This window comes from Antechinus flavipes, chromosome X (genome assembly GCF_016432865.1).
Source record: "Antechinus flavipes isolate AdamAnt ecotype Samford, QLD, Australia chromosome X, AdamAnt_v2, whole genome shotgun sequence".
Classification (NCBI taxonomy): Eukaryota; Metazoa; Chordata; class Mammalia; order Dasyuromorphia; family Dasyuridae; genus Antechinus; species Antechinus flavipes.
In genome coordinates, this window is record NC_067404.1 from 84490667 (window position 1) to 84505961 (window position 15295).

At 45.9% G+C, this 15295-nt stretch overlaps 1 protein-coding gene across 4 annotated transcripts in view; it reads right to left on the reverse strand.

Annotated features, from left to right (window-relative positions):
* Positions 1-7442: 7442 nt before the first annotated feature.
* Positions 7443-15295, reverse strand: part of LOC127542382 (BTB/POZ domain-containing protein KCTD12-like) — a 43931-nt gene continuing 36078 nt past the window's right edge. For 2 of the 4 annotated variants that reach the window (XM_051967926.1, XM_051967927.1), the window contains exons 3-5: positions 9714-9794; positions 9460-9597; positions 7443-8272 (exon numbers count right to left, since the gene is read on the reverse strand). In XM_051967926.1, coding sequence (XP_051823886.1) covers positions 7740-8272; positions 9460-9597; positions 9714-9794 — 752 coding nt within the window. In that variant the 3' untranslated portion in view covers positions 7443-7739. Of the gene's footprint in view, positions 8273-9459; positions 9598-9713; positions 9795-15295 lie in introns of those variants that run through there. The other 2 variants (XM_051967928.1, XR_007948657.1) reach the window with 2 other exon arrangements.

Genomic DNA, 15295 nt, shown 5'->3' on the forward strand with positions numbered 1-15295 from the left:
TGTTTTGTTATTTCTTGGTCTCTTATAGGTTCACTGGCTTCCCCTTGCCCAATTTTAATTTTCAAAGAGTTATTTTCTTCTTTAAGACTTTGTATCTCAATGTGGAATGTTGGAGGGGATGCGGGAAAACAGGGACACTGATACATTGTTGGTGGAATTGTGAACACATCTAGCTATTCTGGAGAGTGATTTGGAACTATGCTCAAAAAGTTATCAAAGTGTGCATACCCTTTGATCCAGCAGTGTTACTACTGATTTTAAAGAAGGGAAAGGCACCTGTATGTGCAAAAATGTTTGTGGCAGCCCTTTTTGTAGTGGCCAGAAACTGGAAACTGAGTGGATGCCCATCGATTGGAGAATGGCTGAATAAGTTATGGTGTATGACGGTTATAGAATATTATTGTTCTGTAAGAAATGACCAGCGGGAGGATTTCAGAAAGGCCTGGAGAGACTTACAGGAACTGATGCTGAGTGAAATGAGCAGGACCAGAAGGCAACAACAATACTATATGATGATCAATTCTGATGGACGTGGCCCTCTTCAACAATGAGATGAACCAAATCTGTTCCAATAGAACAGTAATGAATTGAACCAGCTACACCCAGGGAAAGAACTCTGGGAGATGACTATGAACCACTACATAGAATTCCCAATCATCCTATTTTTGTCCACCTGCACTTTTGATTTTCTTCACAAGCTAATTATATACTATTTCAGAGTCCGATTATTTTTGTACAGCAAAATAACTTAAGACTTGTATACATATATTGTTTTTAACTTGTACTTCAACATATTTAACATGTATTGGTCAACCTGCCATCTGGGGGAGGAGGTGGAGGGAAGGAGGGGAAAAGTTGGAACAAAAGGTCTTACAATTGTCAGTGCTGAAAAATTGCCCATGCGTATATCTTGTAAGTAAAAGGGTATAAAAAAAAAAGACTTTGTATCTCCTTTTCTAGTTGAATAACTTTTTTTCATTATCTTATTTTTCTTGGATGGTTTTATTTATTTATTCATTTTAGTTTTGCTTCAATATCTCTCATTCGATTTTTAAATTCTTTTTTGAGTTCTATAAATTCTCTCTGGTCAGGGAGCCATTTCATGTTAATGTTTGGAGTAGAGATTTTTTCTTAAAGTTTTTTATTTTCAAAACATATGCATGGATAATTTTTCACTACTGACCCTTGTAAAACCTTGTGTTCCAATTTTCCCCCATTCCCCCATGCTCTCCCCTAGATGACAAGTAATCCAATATATGTTAAACATGGTCAAAAATATATGCATATATATATTTATACAATTATGTTTCTGCCCAAGAAAAATCAGATCAACAAGGGAAAAAAATGAAAAAGAAAATAAAATGCAAGCAAACAATAAGAAAAAGAGTGAAAATACTATGTTGTGGTCCTAAGATCTCTTTGGAGATCTTAAAAAAAGGAAAGGGACCCACATGTGCGAAAATGTTTGTGGCAGCCCTTTTTGTAGTTGCAAGAAACTGGCAACTGAGGGGACGCCCATCAGTTGGGGAACGGCTGAATAAATTATAGTATATGAATGTTATAGAATATTATTATTCTGTAAGAAATGACCGGCAGGATGATTCCAGAAATGCCTGGAGAGACTTACAGGAACTGATGCTGAGTGAAATGAGAACAAGGAGATCACTGGACATGGCAACAAGACTATACAATGATCGATTGTGATGGACGTGACTCTCTTCAACAGTGAGATGACTGAGGCCAGTTCCAATGATCTTGTGATAAAAAGAGCCGTCAACATCCAGAGAGAGAACTGTGGGAACTGAGTGGGGATCATAACGTAGTTTTTTCACTTTTTGTTGTTGTTGACTTGCATTTTGTTTTCTTTCTCATTTACTTTCTCTTTTTTTGATCTGATTTCTCTTGTACAGCAAGAGAATTGTATAAATATATTTGTACATATTGGATTTAATATATATTTTAACTTGTTTAACATATATTAATTACTTGCTGTCTACAGGAGGGGGTGGGGGAGAAGGAGGGAAAAGTCTGAAACACAAGGCTTTCCAAGGATCAATGTTGAAAAATGATCTATGCATATGTTTTAAAAATAAAAAGCTTTATTTTAAAAAAAAAAAGATCTCTTTGGGATACAGATGCAGTAGAGATACTGCTGGATCAAAAGGTATGCACAGTTTGATAGCCCAATTGCTCTCCAGAATGGTTGGATCAGTTCACAACTCCACCAACACAGCATCAGTGTCCCAGTTTTCCCACATCCCCTCCAACATTCAACATTATTTTTCCCTGTCATTCTGACGGTGTGAGGTGGCACCTCAGAGTTGTTTTAATTTGCAATTCTCTGATGAATAGTGATTTAGAACCCAAGTTGTTTTTTTTTTTTTTTTACTTTAATATTCTCCTCAAGCTTCCCTTCACAGTTCTCTCCACTCTGAGCAGGAACCCCAAACCAAGAGCTGCCCTCCTGCAAGCGCCGGCCCCCTGCCATCTACACTCACCTGATGCTGGGTCCTTCTGGCCTAGGGCAGAGTCTCTGCAGCACACTTGGGCCCGAGTTCCTAATCATGTGAGGTTCCCTCAGGGCTCCGGGACTCTAACCCCGACTCCACAAACTGCACAGGAGGTGAAAGTCTCTTTGTTCCTGCTGAGACTCCAACCAAGCTCGACTAGCCCCAGGGGTCCCCACGTGGTGTTTGTGTGGAGCTAGCCCGGAGGTGTTTGCACTTCACAGGGCTTAATCCCAGCCCCTGCTCCTTCTTCAAATTTGCTGGAGTTGTGCTTGGAGGACCCGGGTTGTGGAGCAGAACAAATCTTTATCTTTCACCCGTCTAGGTTCCCCCTGAGGCACAAGTTTGTTCTACTGGGGGTGGGAGGGGGGAATCAGGAGAGCTTGAAATTTACCAACCTAATCCGCCATCTTCCCATCATTCGTTCATTCATTTATTTATTTATTTATTTTTTCTGAGGCAATTGGGGTTAATTGATTTGCTGGAAAGTGTTAAGTGTCTGAGTCACATTTGAACTCAGGTGCTCCTGATGTCAGGGCTGATGCTCTAGCCAGTGCGCCACCTAGCTGCCCCCCAGCTCTTTTTTTAAAAAGGAATTTAAACCATAACTTCAATATTAAACATTAAGACAACGGGCTAGAAATGGGGATTTTGGAGGCAACTCTTTCCATCAATTGACGTTAGCACATAGAATGGTGAGGCAATTTGGGGGTCACCCCCGGGAGACTTCCATCCAGCTTCATGGCCCATTTCTCGAGTTTCCCTCTTCTCTCACAGGGTCAGACCTAGGTCCAGTGCAGCTTTTTCCACTTTGTGTGACTCCCCAAAACTCTCGCCAGATTGCATTCTTGCCTTCCTTCACATTACTGTACCTCCTAGTTCATTCAAGCCAATCCCGCACTGTTGCTTCCAGAATTGGGGCTGGGTTTATTGTCCTTCATTTCACAGTAGGCTGCGTGTGGCTAGGTCTGCCCATCACGTGAACATGGTCTGTTCCTTGGGCTACATGATGCTGGAGCAAGGAAAGGGTGGGGAACAGGGAGGAAGTACCTCTTATTACAGAAGAAGGAAGAGGAAGAGGGAGGGGAGGACTCTGTGCAGACTCCAGCACTGCACCTCTTCCTCCCCAGTTCCTTCCTCTGATAGAGGGGATTGTTAGCTATGGGGTGCCACAGCACACAGGGCACTGGAGTCAGAAAGACTTGAGCTCGGACACTTACTAGCTATGTGACCCTGAGAAAGTCACCTAACCCCTGTTTCCCTCAGTTTCTTCAGCCGCAACATGGAACTCATAATAGCACTAACTTTCCAGGTTCGGTGTGAGGATCAAATGAGATCGAATTTGTCAAGTACTTAGCACGTTGCCTGGCACAGAATGGGCACTATGTAAGTGATATTATTGTCAATCCCTGTGGGCTCTGCTAATGGTTCTCTGGATTTCTCGTGTGCAACATGTTTGATTGCATTTTAGTACATTCTTACACCTCCATTGAGCTGTTCCCCAGTTGGGGGCGGGGGGAGCCACCACTTCCACGTTAACAATGCGTCTACTCTGCCTTTCAGTTCCTTGACATGAGTGGGCTCATGGGATCAGAGGGTGGACAGTTTAGTCACTTAGGATACCTGCCGAGGAGACCCATCCCCAAGCTCAGTCTTCCCTTAGGCCCTCCAACTTTCCCCAGTCCCGGTCTTCTTCCTCTTAGCCACTTTGGCCTTAGCATGGGCTGGAGCCTGAGTGCTTTTAATTTGCTTTCCCCTCCTAGGAGACATTCAGAGGCTATTCGCAGATGGTCTTTCTTCCAGCCCCAACTCTACATTTACATCTCCTGCCCACTCATCTGTTCAGTGGCACTCTTGGGGTCAGAAATTTGAAATATCACCATTTGGGACCATTTCCCCCCATTCCAGGGTCTCTCTGTTTTTTGTTATTTCCACCATTTTTATTTTTATTTTTTCAGGCGGAAGCTTTTCTTTCAGGGGTCACGAACATCCCTCGTGGTTTCCCATTTTCTCTAGCCTATTATGGTTAAGAATTTTCCCCCTATACAAGAGGGTTGGGAAACCTTATGATCTCATCTCATTCTTCAATATTTTAAAATAGTGTAACCTTTTCATATCTAGGTCATGTTCCCATTTTGAGCTTACTGTGGTATAAACATGGATCTAATCTCAATCTAATTTCATCTCAATAGTTCCGGTCGAGTTCCAGAAAGGCAATGAGACCCCTGGGTTCCAGGACTGTCACTGCCCCTGATTGGCTGAAGGATCTCTGCCACAGTACTCCTCAGGACCTTGGGCAACTTTTGGGGACTGAGCCATAGAGAAGGCTTTGAAGCTGCTTTGAAAGAGGGGGCAGCCTTACCTGGGGGTTCCCTAGACCAGTGACATCATGGGACCAATCCCAAGTGCCTCCAGTCAAGAGCCAGTCTGTGGCAGCTCTGGGAAGAACCAGGGGCAAATTGTCACTGTGAGCTTTTGCACATCAGAAACAGGTGATCCAGGGCTTGATTTACTGTATTACTGACTAGCAAGACTTCAGAAAGGCTTCCTAAGACAGATTCACTTAGGAGGCTGCGATTGTGTATTTTTTTTCCCATTGAGGCCGGTTGTTAAACATTTACTAGAAAACACCTTTATTACTTTTAATAAAGATAGGTCGTTGTCCTTTGTTCTTGTAAAGGACCAAAATGATATCGCCATGTTAGGTTGAGTCAGAGTGTCCAACCGTGGCCGGGCAGACCAACAGGAGCCGGGGATGCTCCACTCCAGGTTGGACACAAAGGGTCCCTCTAAACATTTGGGGGCTTCTCTAACTTTACACATCTCATATTTTTTCAGAGCTAATTCAATTCTGTTTTGCTCACAGAGCCCAGCACCTTCTCTGGTGAGGGGACACCACGCTGGGAGGTCCTGTGCCACTGTCTCCTAAGTTGTAAAATCACTTAAGAGAGACCTTGAGATGGTCCTTGTTCACTTTTTCTGATCACCTTGCGGATGCTTGCCCTGTTGCTGTGGATAATCCACGTGGACCATGAGATTGACACACATGTGGCCAGAGCTGGCTCAGTGTTTGAGGCTCCGAAGGAAAGTGTGGGAGAAGAGAGGGATTAGACAAATAGAAAGATAGATACATAGATGGATAGATAGGCAGATATGGTTGACAGACAGAGAGAGAAATGGATAGACAAATATAGTAGATGGACAGATAGGTAAATGGATAGATAGATAGATATGGTAGACCCATAGACACAGACAGACAGACAGGTAGATAGATAGGCCGACAGACAGACAGACAGATGGAAATAAACATAGATGGATGGATGGATAGATAGACAGATATAGTAGACAGAAATGGATAGACAAATATGGTAGATGAACAGATAGATAAATGGATACATATGGTAGACAGACAGACAGACAGATAGATGAATGGATGAATGGATGGATAGACAGATATTGTAGATGAAGAGATAGATAAATGGATTGATAGATATAGTAGACACATAGATAGACAGACAGGTAGATAGATAGACACACTGATATGGCAGACACACAGAGAGATAAATGGATAGACAGATATGGCAGATAGATTAATAGATGGATCGATAGATATGATAGATATGGTAGGCAGGCAGATAGACCGACAGACATGATAGATAGGCAGACAGACAGATATGGTAGACAGAGAGATAGATAAATGGATTGATAGATATGGTAGATACATAGACAGGTAGATAGATAGACAGACTGATATGGCAGACACACAGAGATAAATGGATAGACAGATATGGCAGATAGATCAATAGATGGATTGATAGATATGATAGATATGGTAGGCAGGCAGATAGACAGACAGATGATAGATAGATAGACAGGCAGATATGGTAGACAGAGAGAGAGAGAGAGAGAGAAATGGATAGACAGATATGGTAGACACATAGATAGATGGATAGATAGATAGATAAATGGATGGATAGATCAATAGATGGATCGATAGATTGATAGATAAATAGACAGACAGACAAATATGGTAGATAGAGAGAGATAAATCAATAGACAGATATGGTAGATGGACAGATAGATAAATGGATTGATAAACACGGTAGACAGATAGATACATAGATATAGACAAAGAAATAGATAAACAGATATGGAAGACAGACAGACAGATGTTAGATAGATAGATGTATGGACGGGTACATTGAGGTTGTTAGGAGTGAGATACAGGCAGTATATAGACAAACACACAGACATATGTAAAATAGAGGACATTGACATACAGAGGTCAAATAAGCAGCAAAATAGAAGAGAGATGCGGAAAGAGAAAGGGAAGAGAGACAGTTTCCATTCTGGGCTAAAAGGGTGACTCACTGGAATAGAAGAGGGATGATGGTTGGACCTCAACCACAGGGTGACATTGTGAGTTCATGGGTTTTGGACGTTGTGGGAAAGAGAGATTCTGCAATACTGGGATGTGGCCCGCTGGTGACTGGGAGTTAATTTTCCTGTTGATGGCAAAGGTTTGGGGAAGAGAATTATATTGATTGCTTACAGCTGTGAGTCCTTTCTGAGTTTCTGCCTGGTCTCTAGGCCCCGATAAGTCTTTTGGGGCAAATTCTGCATTGCAATAAGTGAATTATTACTTTGAAATAAGCCTAGAAGACCCTGTTGCCCATATTTGCAGATACCTAGCCATAAGCTTTCCCAGAATAATCTCTTGGTGGGGCTAGTATGAGCCAAAGACCTTTAAAGTCATCACCAGGACTACCCAGAGCCTTGGGTCACATGTAAAATCAGGGGATTGAAGCAGATGATCTTCAAGCTCCCATAATCCTAAGAGACTTTCCTTCTTTGGACCCTTATTCCCTACAAAGAGGGAGTTGAACTAAATGGGCTCTAAATTCCCACCTTCACACTAAGGAGGTAAACAATGACTCCATATTGGCAGAGGGGAATTTATTTCAACACGACCACAATGTTTCAGAGGTCAGAAACTGTCCATGGGGAATGTAGAAATCAGCTTGAACATTCAGAAAAGATCTTCACATACATAGATGCACACTTGCTCACACACTCACTCAAGACACACAGACAAACACACACACACATACACACACACCACCCATGACGATATCGAAAAGAGAAGTGGATGATTCCAAAGCACTTCCACATGGCAGCAGATTGCAGCATGATGGCGTTGGTGGGAGTGGGTGCTGGCTCTTCCCTCTGGCTTTAAACATGGTACTTTTGGAGAAGCTCGCTCTGCCATGGCCTTTTTTTGTTAGGGAAAGTGCACGGGATCTTGATTTTGCGAAACTCCTCAATACATTTGTCCAGTTCCATCGCCATGCGTCTTCTCTCCTCGCTGACCTGGTCTCTATCCGATTCGTCATCCAATACTGTCTCTGGAACACTGGAATCTTCACTATTCCATCTCTGGGTCGACTGTTTGACCTTCCTCACACGCTTGAAGGGCTGGCAATAATTATTGGATTCTGGCCTCGAGGGGCAGGGACCCTGTTCAGGCCAGACAAAAGGGACCGACAATTGTGGCTCAGGTCTCCTAGGATCTTGAGAGGCCTGGTCCTCGACGGAGTCGATGTTAGCCAGACTGGCCACACAAGCCACGTCCCGATGACTCGGCTCATGGATCGAAACCGTGAATCTGTGGGTCCCAGAAACAACTCCCACACTTAGGTCATCTGCTGGGTGCGGCTTTGGCTCCCAAATGGTTTTGAACTTGGGTACCTCCTCTTTGCTGTCTCCTAGGCAACAGGGTAGGGAAAGAGGGGAAGGAAAATAGAGGGGAAGGAAACAAACTGTTAGAAGCTGGGAGGAGACAACTCTGACCTTTTCACTTCTCCACAGTCATCGAAGGAGTTACTTTGCATAAGCCATTCACTTTTCCTAGCCTCAGTTTCTTAATCTGTACAATGAAGGGGTTGGATCAGTCGGGATCTAAGATTCTTTTTCGCCCCAATGATCTCTAAATGATTGTGGCCTAACATTAGAACCAAGAGAGAACTCACTTGGCTCAATCCTAACACGTGACAACTGGACGGGAATCCTCAGCTCTACGACTTGCCCGATGGGCAGTCATACAACCTCTGCTCGTGGACCTCCAGTGAGTGGGAACCGAGCTCCTCCATGGCCCGCTTCACTCGGGAACAGATCAAATTGTTAAGACTTTTTGCCTTTTTATCGGCCTCTCCCGGATATCCACCCTATTTTCTCCCTTGGTTCTCTGAGGCCAAACTCCCCTGCAGCTCACAACAAATCAAATCATCCTCGAAATACTTACATGCTGAGATCATCTCCACCGATATCTATATTATCAGTTCCCTTGATCGACCCTCATACATCATGATCTCAAAGACCCCCAAAGTGCTCCCCCTCTAGCAATGGCCATCCCAAAATGCCTCTGTCTAAGGCCATGACCTTCATTTCATCCTTCTGAAGCTTCTAAAGAGAAGGCTTCATATGCATCCCAAATGCATATAGGTGAATGAGGGGGACTGGAATTCAAGAGGGAAGAAGGAGGCCCTCCAGGGTAGTTTGGGGTCACTGAGTGCTGAGCTCTCTCTAAGTGAATGCAATGAATCACACCCCATTCGATTTAGCCCAGTCCTTTATAACCAGTCAAGCTCTCCAGGAAGGCTGAGCCTGCGCCACAACCCTCCCAGCATGGAATGAACTGCACTTTCACCAAGCCCACTATCTCTGCCTTTACCCATAGCACTAATGAGAGCTAGAGAGCATGGGGTCAAGCACCTCAGGGATGCCCACTAGCGATCTCATTTCAGAGCAAGGCTGGCCATTTCAAAGAGATGTGATATTTGCCCTCCCCCACCCCCCTTCCCTAGGTTAGCAGCTGAGCCCATTTCTCTATGTATCTGGTTTAGCCCCCAGGCTCCCACAAGGCAGATCGAGATCAGGAGTGAATGGCACAAACCAGAAGCCACATGGTACAACTTCCCCATCAATGGGACATATTTAAGTAGGGCAGTGAGGGGCCTCTTGGTGCTTGAGGATGTCTTCAGCTCGGTCCAGGTGGGGAGAAGCCTCGCCCCACGGCCATGTACATGTGCGACTGATGAAAAAATACACAGGCGGGTCAGAAGCTCAGAGTGATCATCCTAAGGAGCCCTGCCCAAGCATTGGTGGGCACTGCCTCCCTACCCACCAGGCCCTAGGGAATGGGCTTACTTGAAACTTTCTGCAGCTTGCTTTCAGGAGGACAGCTTGAGGCGGGGTCAACACCTTGCTCTTCGACTGCCAAAGGGCTCCCTAAGAAAACAAAACACGCAGCTGCCCAAAGGCTTCCCGGCTCCTCCAGGTTTTACCCCAAAAGGGCAAACTCCCCACAGCGAATGACAGGAGACAGACGGCCAAGTTTTTGGGTGAATGAGGGGGACCTAGGACTCAAGAGGGAAGGGGAGGCCCTCCAGGGTGGTTTGAAGTCTCTCTAAGTGAACGCAATTAGAAGCTATGAGCTGTGGGAGTATGAGCCAGGGAGAGCGCACAGTGGCCCCACAAGGGCCAGGGAGGACTGGAGCTCAGCCACCCAGAGGCAGCCCACTGACCGAGTGATCGACTCTCCAGCCAGCCTGACTTAAGCCTGGGGAAATCCCCTCCCACACCCTACTCGGACATAACCTTTGGGAGTTCCTGACCAGATTTCTGCCATGTCCTGCCTGCTTTGGGAGAGAGGCAGAGACAGAAACAAAGATGAGACAGAGGGACAGAGATAGAGACACAGAGACACAGAGAGGGAAAGAGAGACAGCGAGACAGATGAGACAGAAGAACAGAGATGGAAACAGACAGAGAGAGATGGAGAGGGAAAGACACAGAAAAACAGACAGAAAGACCGTGGGAGACAGACATTCAAAGAGACAGAGAGATTGAGAAACAAAGAGACAAACACAGACGCAGACACGCAGAAATAGACAGACGTGGACAGAAACAGAGGGACAGAGATAGAGATGGAGAGAGACAGACAGAGACAGGGAAAAACAGAGACAGACAAGACAGACAGCAACAAAGACAGAGAAGAGAAAGAGACATCGAAAAACAGAGACAGAAAGAGGGAGACACAAAGAGACAGAGATCGAGAAACAGAGATAGAGAAGAGAGACACACAGAGACAGACACAGAGATAGAAACAGACACAGAGATAGCAGAGAGAGACAGTAATAGACAGAGATGGACATAGACAATAGAGAGAAAGAGAGACAAAGAGACCCAGAGATAGAGAGACAGAGACAGAAATAGACAGAGAATAAATTCATCTAGAAGCCAAGGTAAACCAGCCTGTCTAGCTTCCTTTAATCCAGCACTGCATCCACTGAGGTAGATGACAGCCCCTCCGTACCTCTAGAAATGGTTCTTTGGGAAATGGGCCACCTCCACGCCATCACTGAAGATGTTGCAGCTCCCTTCTAATTACCTCTGGCTAGCAAGGCTGACTTGGGGTACTGCAGTTAGTGAGCCCAGTGCTCATTAGAGTTTGCCTTTCTCTGAAACACTTTCCCATGACCGGCTCCATCACGTAGCAATGGTTTAAAAGCCCCCGATGATTGACCAAGTTAAAATGCAGGATAAAATCAGGAAAATTCACTTAACACAAACTCTTGCAAAGTCCCCTTCCCGTGCCGCACTTTTGGGGGTTCAATCCCTGTCCGCGGCAGGGCCCCTTTGCCCTACATCTGCCAAAGGGATTTTCAAAAGCACAAGATTCCTCAATAAGTTCTAATCACTACTTAGGATCAAGTAGAAAGTTCTCCATTTTGCCTCAAAAGTCCTTTCCAACCTGCCCCCCCCCCATTCCAGCCTGGTCTTACTTCCCTCCAGGCACTACAATCCAGTCAAACTGACCTCCTTGATGATCCTTACATACAATACTCTGTCTTCTACCTCTGGACCTTTGAACTGACTTTTCTCTGGGCTAGGAATCCTAGCCCTCCTTCCTCTCCCTTTATGTAAAGCTGTTTCCCGACTAGCGCTTCAAATGTTTAAAAAAAGAACAGAATGAAGGCAGAGTGTAGAAGGGGCTGAGGAAAGACAGCTCCACAATTATCTCTTTTTTCTGGATCTCTTGTGTTTCTCCATCATTTTATTTCCCAGAGAGCCATCTCCAGGAAGGAAGGAAGGAAGAAAGGAAGGAAGGAGGGAAAAAGGGAAGGAAGGAAGGAAGGAAGGAAGGAAGGAAGGAAGGAAGGAAGGAAGGAAGGAAGGAAGGAAGGAAGGAAGGGAGGGAGGGAGGGAAGGAAGGAAGGAAGGAAGGAAGGAAGGAAGGAAGGAAGGAAGGAAGGAAGGAAGGAAGGAAGGAAGGGAGGGAGGGAGGGAAGGAAGGAAGGAAGGAAGGAAGGAAGGAAGGAAGGAAGGAAGGAAGGAAGGAAGGAAGGAAGGGAGGGAGGGAGGGAAGGAAGGAAGGAAGAAGGAAGGAAGGAAGGAAGGAAGGAAGGAAGGAAGGAAGGAAGGAAGGAAGGAAGGAAGGGAGGAAGGAAGGAAGAGAGGGAGGGAGGGAAGGGGGGAGGGAGGAAGGAAGGAAGGAAGGAAGGAAGGAAGGAAGGAAGGAAGGAAGGAAGGAAGGAAGGAAGGAAGGAAGGAAGGAAGGAAAGGAAGGAAGGAGAAGGAAGGAAAGGAAGGAAGGGAGGAAGGAAGGAAGGAAGGGAGGGAGGGAGGGAAGGAGGGAGGGAGGGAGGGAGGGAGGGAGGAAGGAAGGAAGGAAGGAAGGAAGGAAGGAAGGAAGGAAGGAAGGAAGGAAGGAAAGAAGGAAGGAAGAAAGGAAGGAAAGGGAAGGGAAGGAGGGAGGGAGTAGTTCAGCAAAACTGAGGCATCAACAGTGTATCCAGGTCCCTCGACTTTCAGCCCCTAGAGAACAAAGATGCACTTTCTCCTTTCTGAGTGGAGAGGCAGCCAATTATAATCCCACCAGCATGCGGGTTTTCTTTGTTGCTCTTTCCCCGGACACTGTTCTAGTTATGATATTGCTTGTCTTCCTGGCTGCTTCTGCTCCCTCCCTCTGCAGTAATCCATAGCCTATGCCTCCAAGAGCTTTGCTGCATTCTTTCTGTTCATTCTTTATCGTAGCCCCACAACTGTCCGTGAAGTGGAGCCATTTCTCCCCCAGCAGGCTGCTGTGATGTCTCTGCCATGCTACCACAAAGCAGAACTGAACAATTTCCGGACGTGAGGTCTTATGCGCGGATGGGATATCTAAGTCCAAGGGCATGGACACCAAGATGCCATTGGTGCAATGGGAGCATTCTAATGGGAGAGACCTTGGATAAGTCTTCCTTTCTGGGCTGCCTTAATTTTCTTGGCTCTCTTATTAAGCAGCACTCTGCTCTCTTGCTTTCCCTCTGGAAAGTGGCCTTCAAAACCTCCCGAGGAGACATCTGGATTCTCTCAAAAAGAAGTCTGGGCACTATTTGAGACTCTAGCTCTTGCTGGGGCATGTCTGCGTCGGGATCCTCTTCGGGGAACCGGTTTCTAGGGCCCTTCAAGGATGACTATGAAGAATGATCGGTGGAATTTCTGTTTTCAGAGGGGCAAAGCTGAGGGTTTTGTTTCAATCTAATGGCGCTATTTGAAGGACATTGTGCAGCATCAGCAACACAAACACAGGAAGGGACAGCTTCCCTGAAGCCAGCAGCTGGAGGGGCTGTTTTCTAAGCTGGGAAGTCATTAGCCAGGCCAGGAGCAGGAAAGAAAGCTAGAATCAGCCAGCAATCTACTGGACCGTTCTGTCTCTGTGTCTCTCTATCTCTGTGTGTGTGTCTCCGCCTTTGTCTCTGTCTCTCTGAGCCCCCCATCTGTCTCTCTCTATAGCTCTATCTCTGTCTCTTTCTCTGTCTTTCTGTCTCTTTCCGTGTCTGTCTCTTTCTCCAACTGTCTCTGTCTGTGTCTCTCTGACTCGCACCTTCTCTCTCTGTCTCCATGTCTGTCTGTCTCTCTCTTTCTCCCTCTGCCTCGCTCTTTCTCACTTGTACCTCTGTCTCTGCCTCTTTTTGCATCTGGATCTCTCTGTCTCTCTCTTTCTCCCTCTCACTTGTACCTTCTCTCTGCCTCTGTATCTCTCCATCTTTTTCACCCTCTGTCTCTGTCTTTCTTCCTCTGTCGCTCTCTCTCTCTGTGTCTCTCACTTCTCTTTCTGCCTGTCTCTCTGTCTCTGTCTCGGTCTCGGTCTCTGTGTCTCTCCTTCACCCGCTGTCCTTGGGGACAAGTTTCATGCTGCCCGTGGGTTTCTGTGCCCTAGGGACCCCGGGACCTACAAGTCCAGAACAGCTAGGGATGGCAGTGGGAGGGGAGGCAGGGCCAGAGAGCCGCCACTTTTGGGTGGGAGCTCTGGTTGCCCGGCAGCTGGTCCGTGCGTCACTGCTGACTGACGTGGAGCCCGAGAATGTAAACAGGAAACCCCTGTCTGTGCCTGGGCCATGACCCTCCCCTATGGCCCACATGTGTCCCGGGGCAGCCAGATGTCCCTCGATTTTCTGACCTTCAGCCAGATGTTTTCTTACTCAAAACAAGCGAGCGACAAAGGCAATGGCCCCGGCTGGGCGGGCCCTTGAGCGCCTGGATCGGCCTCCTGCTTAATCCCCGTGAGCTTTCTCGGGCCTAGACAGCCACACACAGAGAGACAGAGAGATAGAGACAGAGTGCTATAGAAACACAGAGACAGAGAAAAAGAGTGAGACAGAGAGAGAGAGAGGGACATAGAAACAAAGAGACAGAGACATACAGAGAGAGAAGAGAGACCGAGAGATAGAATGAGAGAAACACAGAGACAGAGATACAGAGAAAGAAAGAGAGATAGAGACAGATACATACAAAGACAGAAGAGAGACCAAGAGATAGAATGAGAGAAACACAGAGACGGAGAGACAGAGACAGAGTGACATAGAAATATAGAGACAGAGAAAGACACACAGAGAGAGACAGAGAGATAGAGACAGAGTGCTATAGAAACACAGAGACAGAGAAAAAGAGTGAGACACAGAGAGAGAGGGACATAGAAACAAAGAGACAGAGACATACAGAGACAGAAGAGAGACCGAGAGATAGAATGAGAGAAACAGAGACAGAGAGACAGAGAAAGAAAGACAGAGAGAGACAGAGTGACATAGAAACAGAGACAGAGACATACAGAGACAGAAGAGAGACCGAGAGATAGAATGAGAGAAACACAGAGACAGAGAGACAGAGACAGAGTGACATAGAAATATAAAGACAGAGAGAGACACACAGAGAGAGACAGAGAGATAGAGACAGAGTGCTATAGAAACACAGAGACAGAGAAAAAGAGTGAGACAGAGAGAGAGAGGGACATAGAAACAAAGAGACAGGGACATACAGAGACAGAAGAGAGACCGAGCGATAGAATGAGAGAAACAGAGACAGAGAGACAGAGAAAGAAAGAGAAATAGAGACAGAGTGACATAGAAACAGAGACAGACACATACAGAGACAGAAGAGAGACCAAGAGATAGAATGCGAGAAACATAGAGACAGAGAGACAGAGACAGAGTGACATAGAAATACAGAGACAGAGAGAGACACACAGAGAGAGACAGAGAGATAGAGACAGAGTGACATAGAAACACAGAGACAGAGAAAAAGAGTGAGACAGAGAGAGAGAGGGACATAGAAACAAAGAGACAGAGACATACAGAGACAGAAGAGAGACCAAGAGATAGAATGAGAGAAACAGAGACAGAGAGACAGAGAAAGAAAGAGAGACAGAGAGAGACAGAGTGACATAGAAACAAGACAGACACATACAGA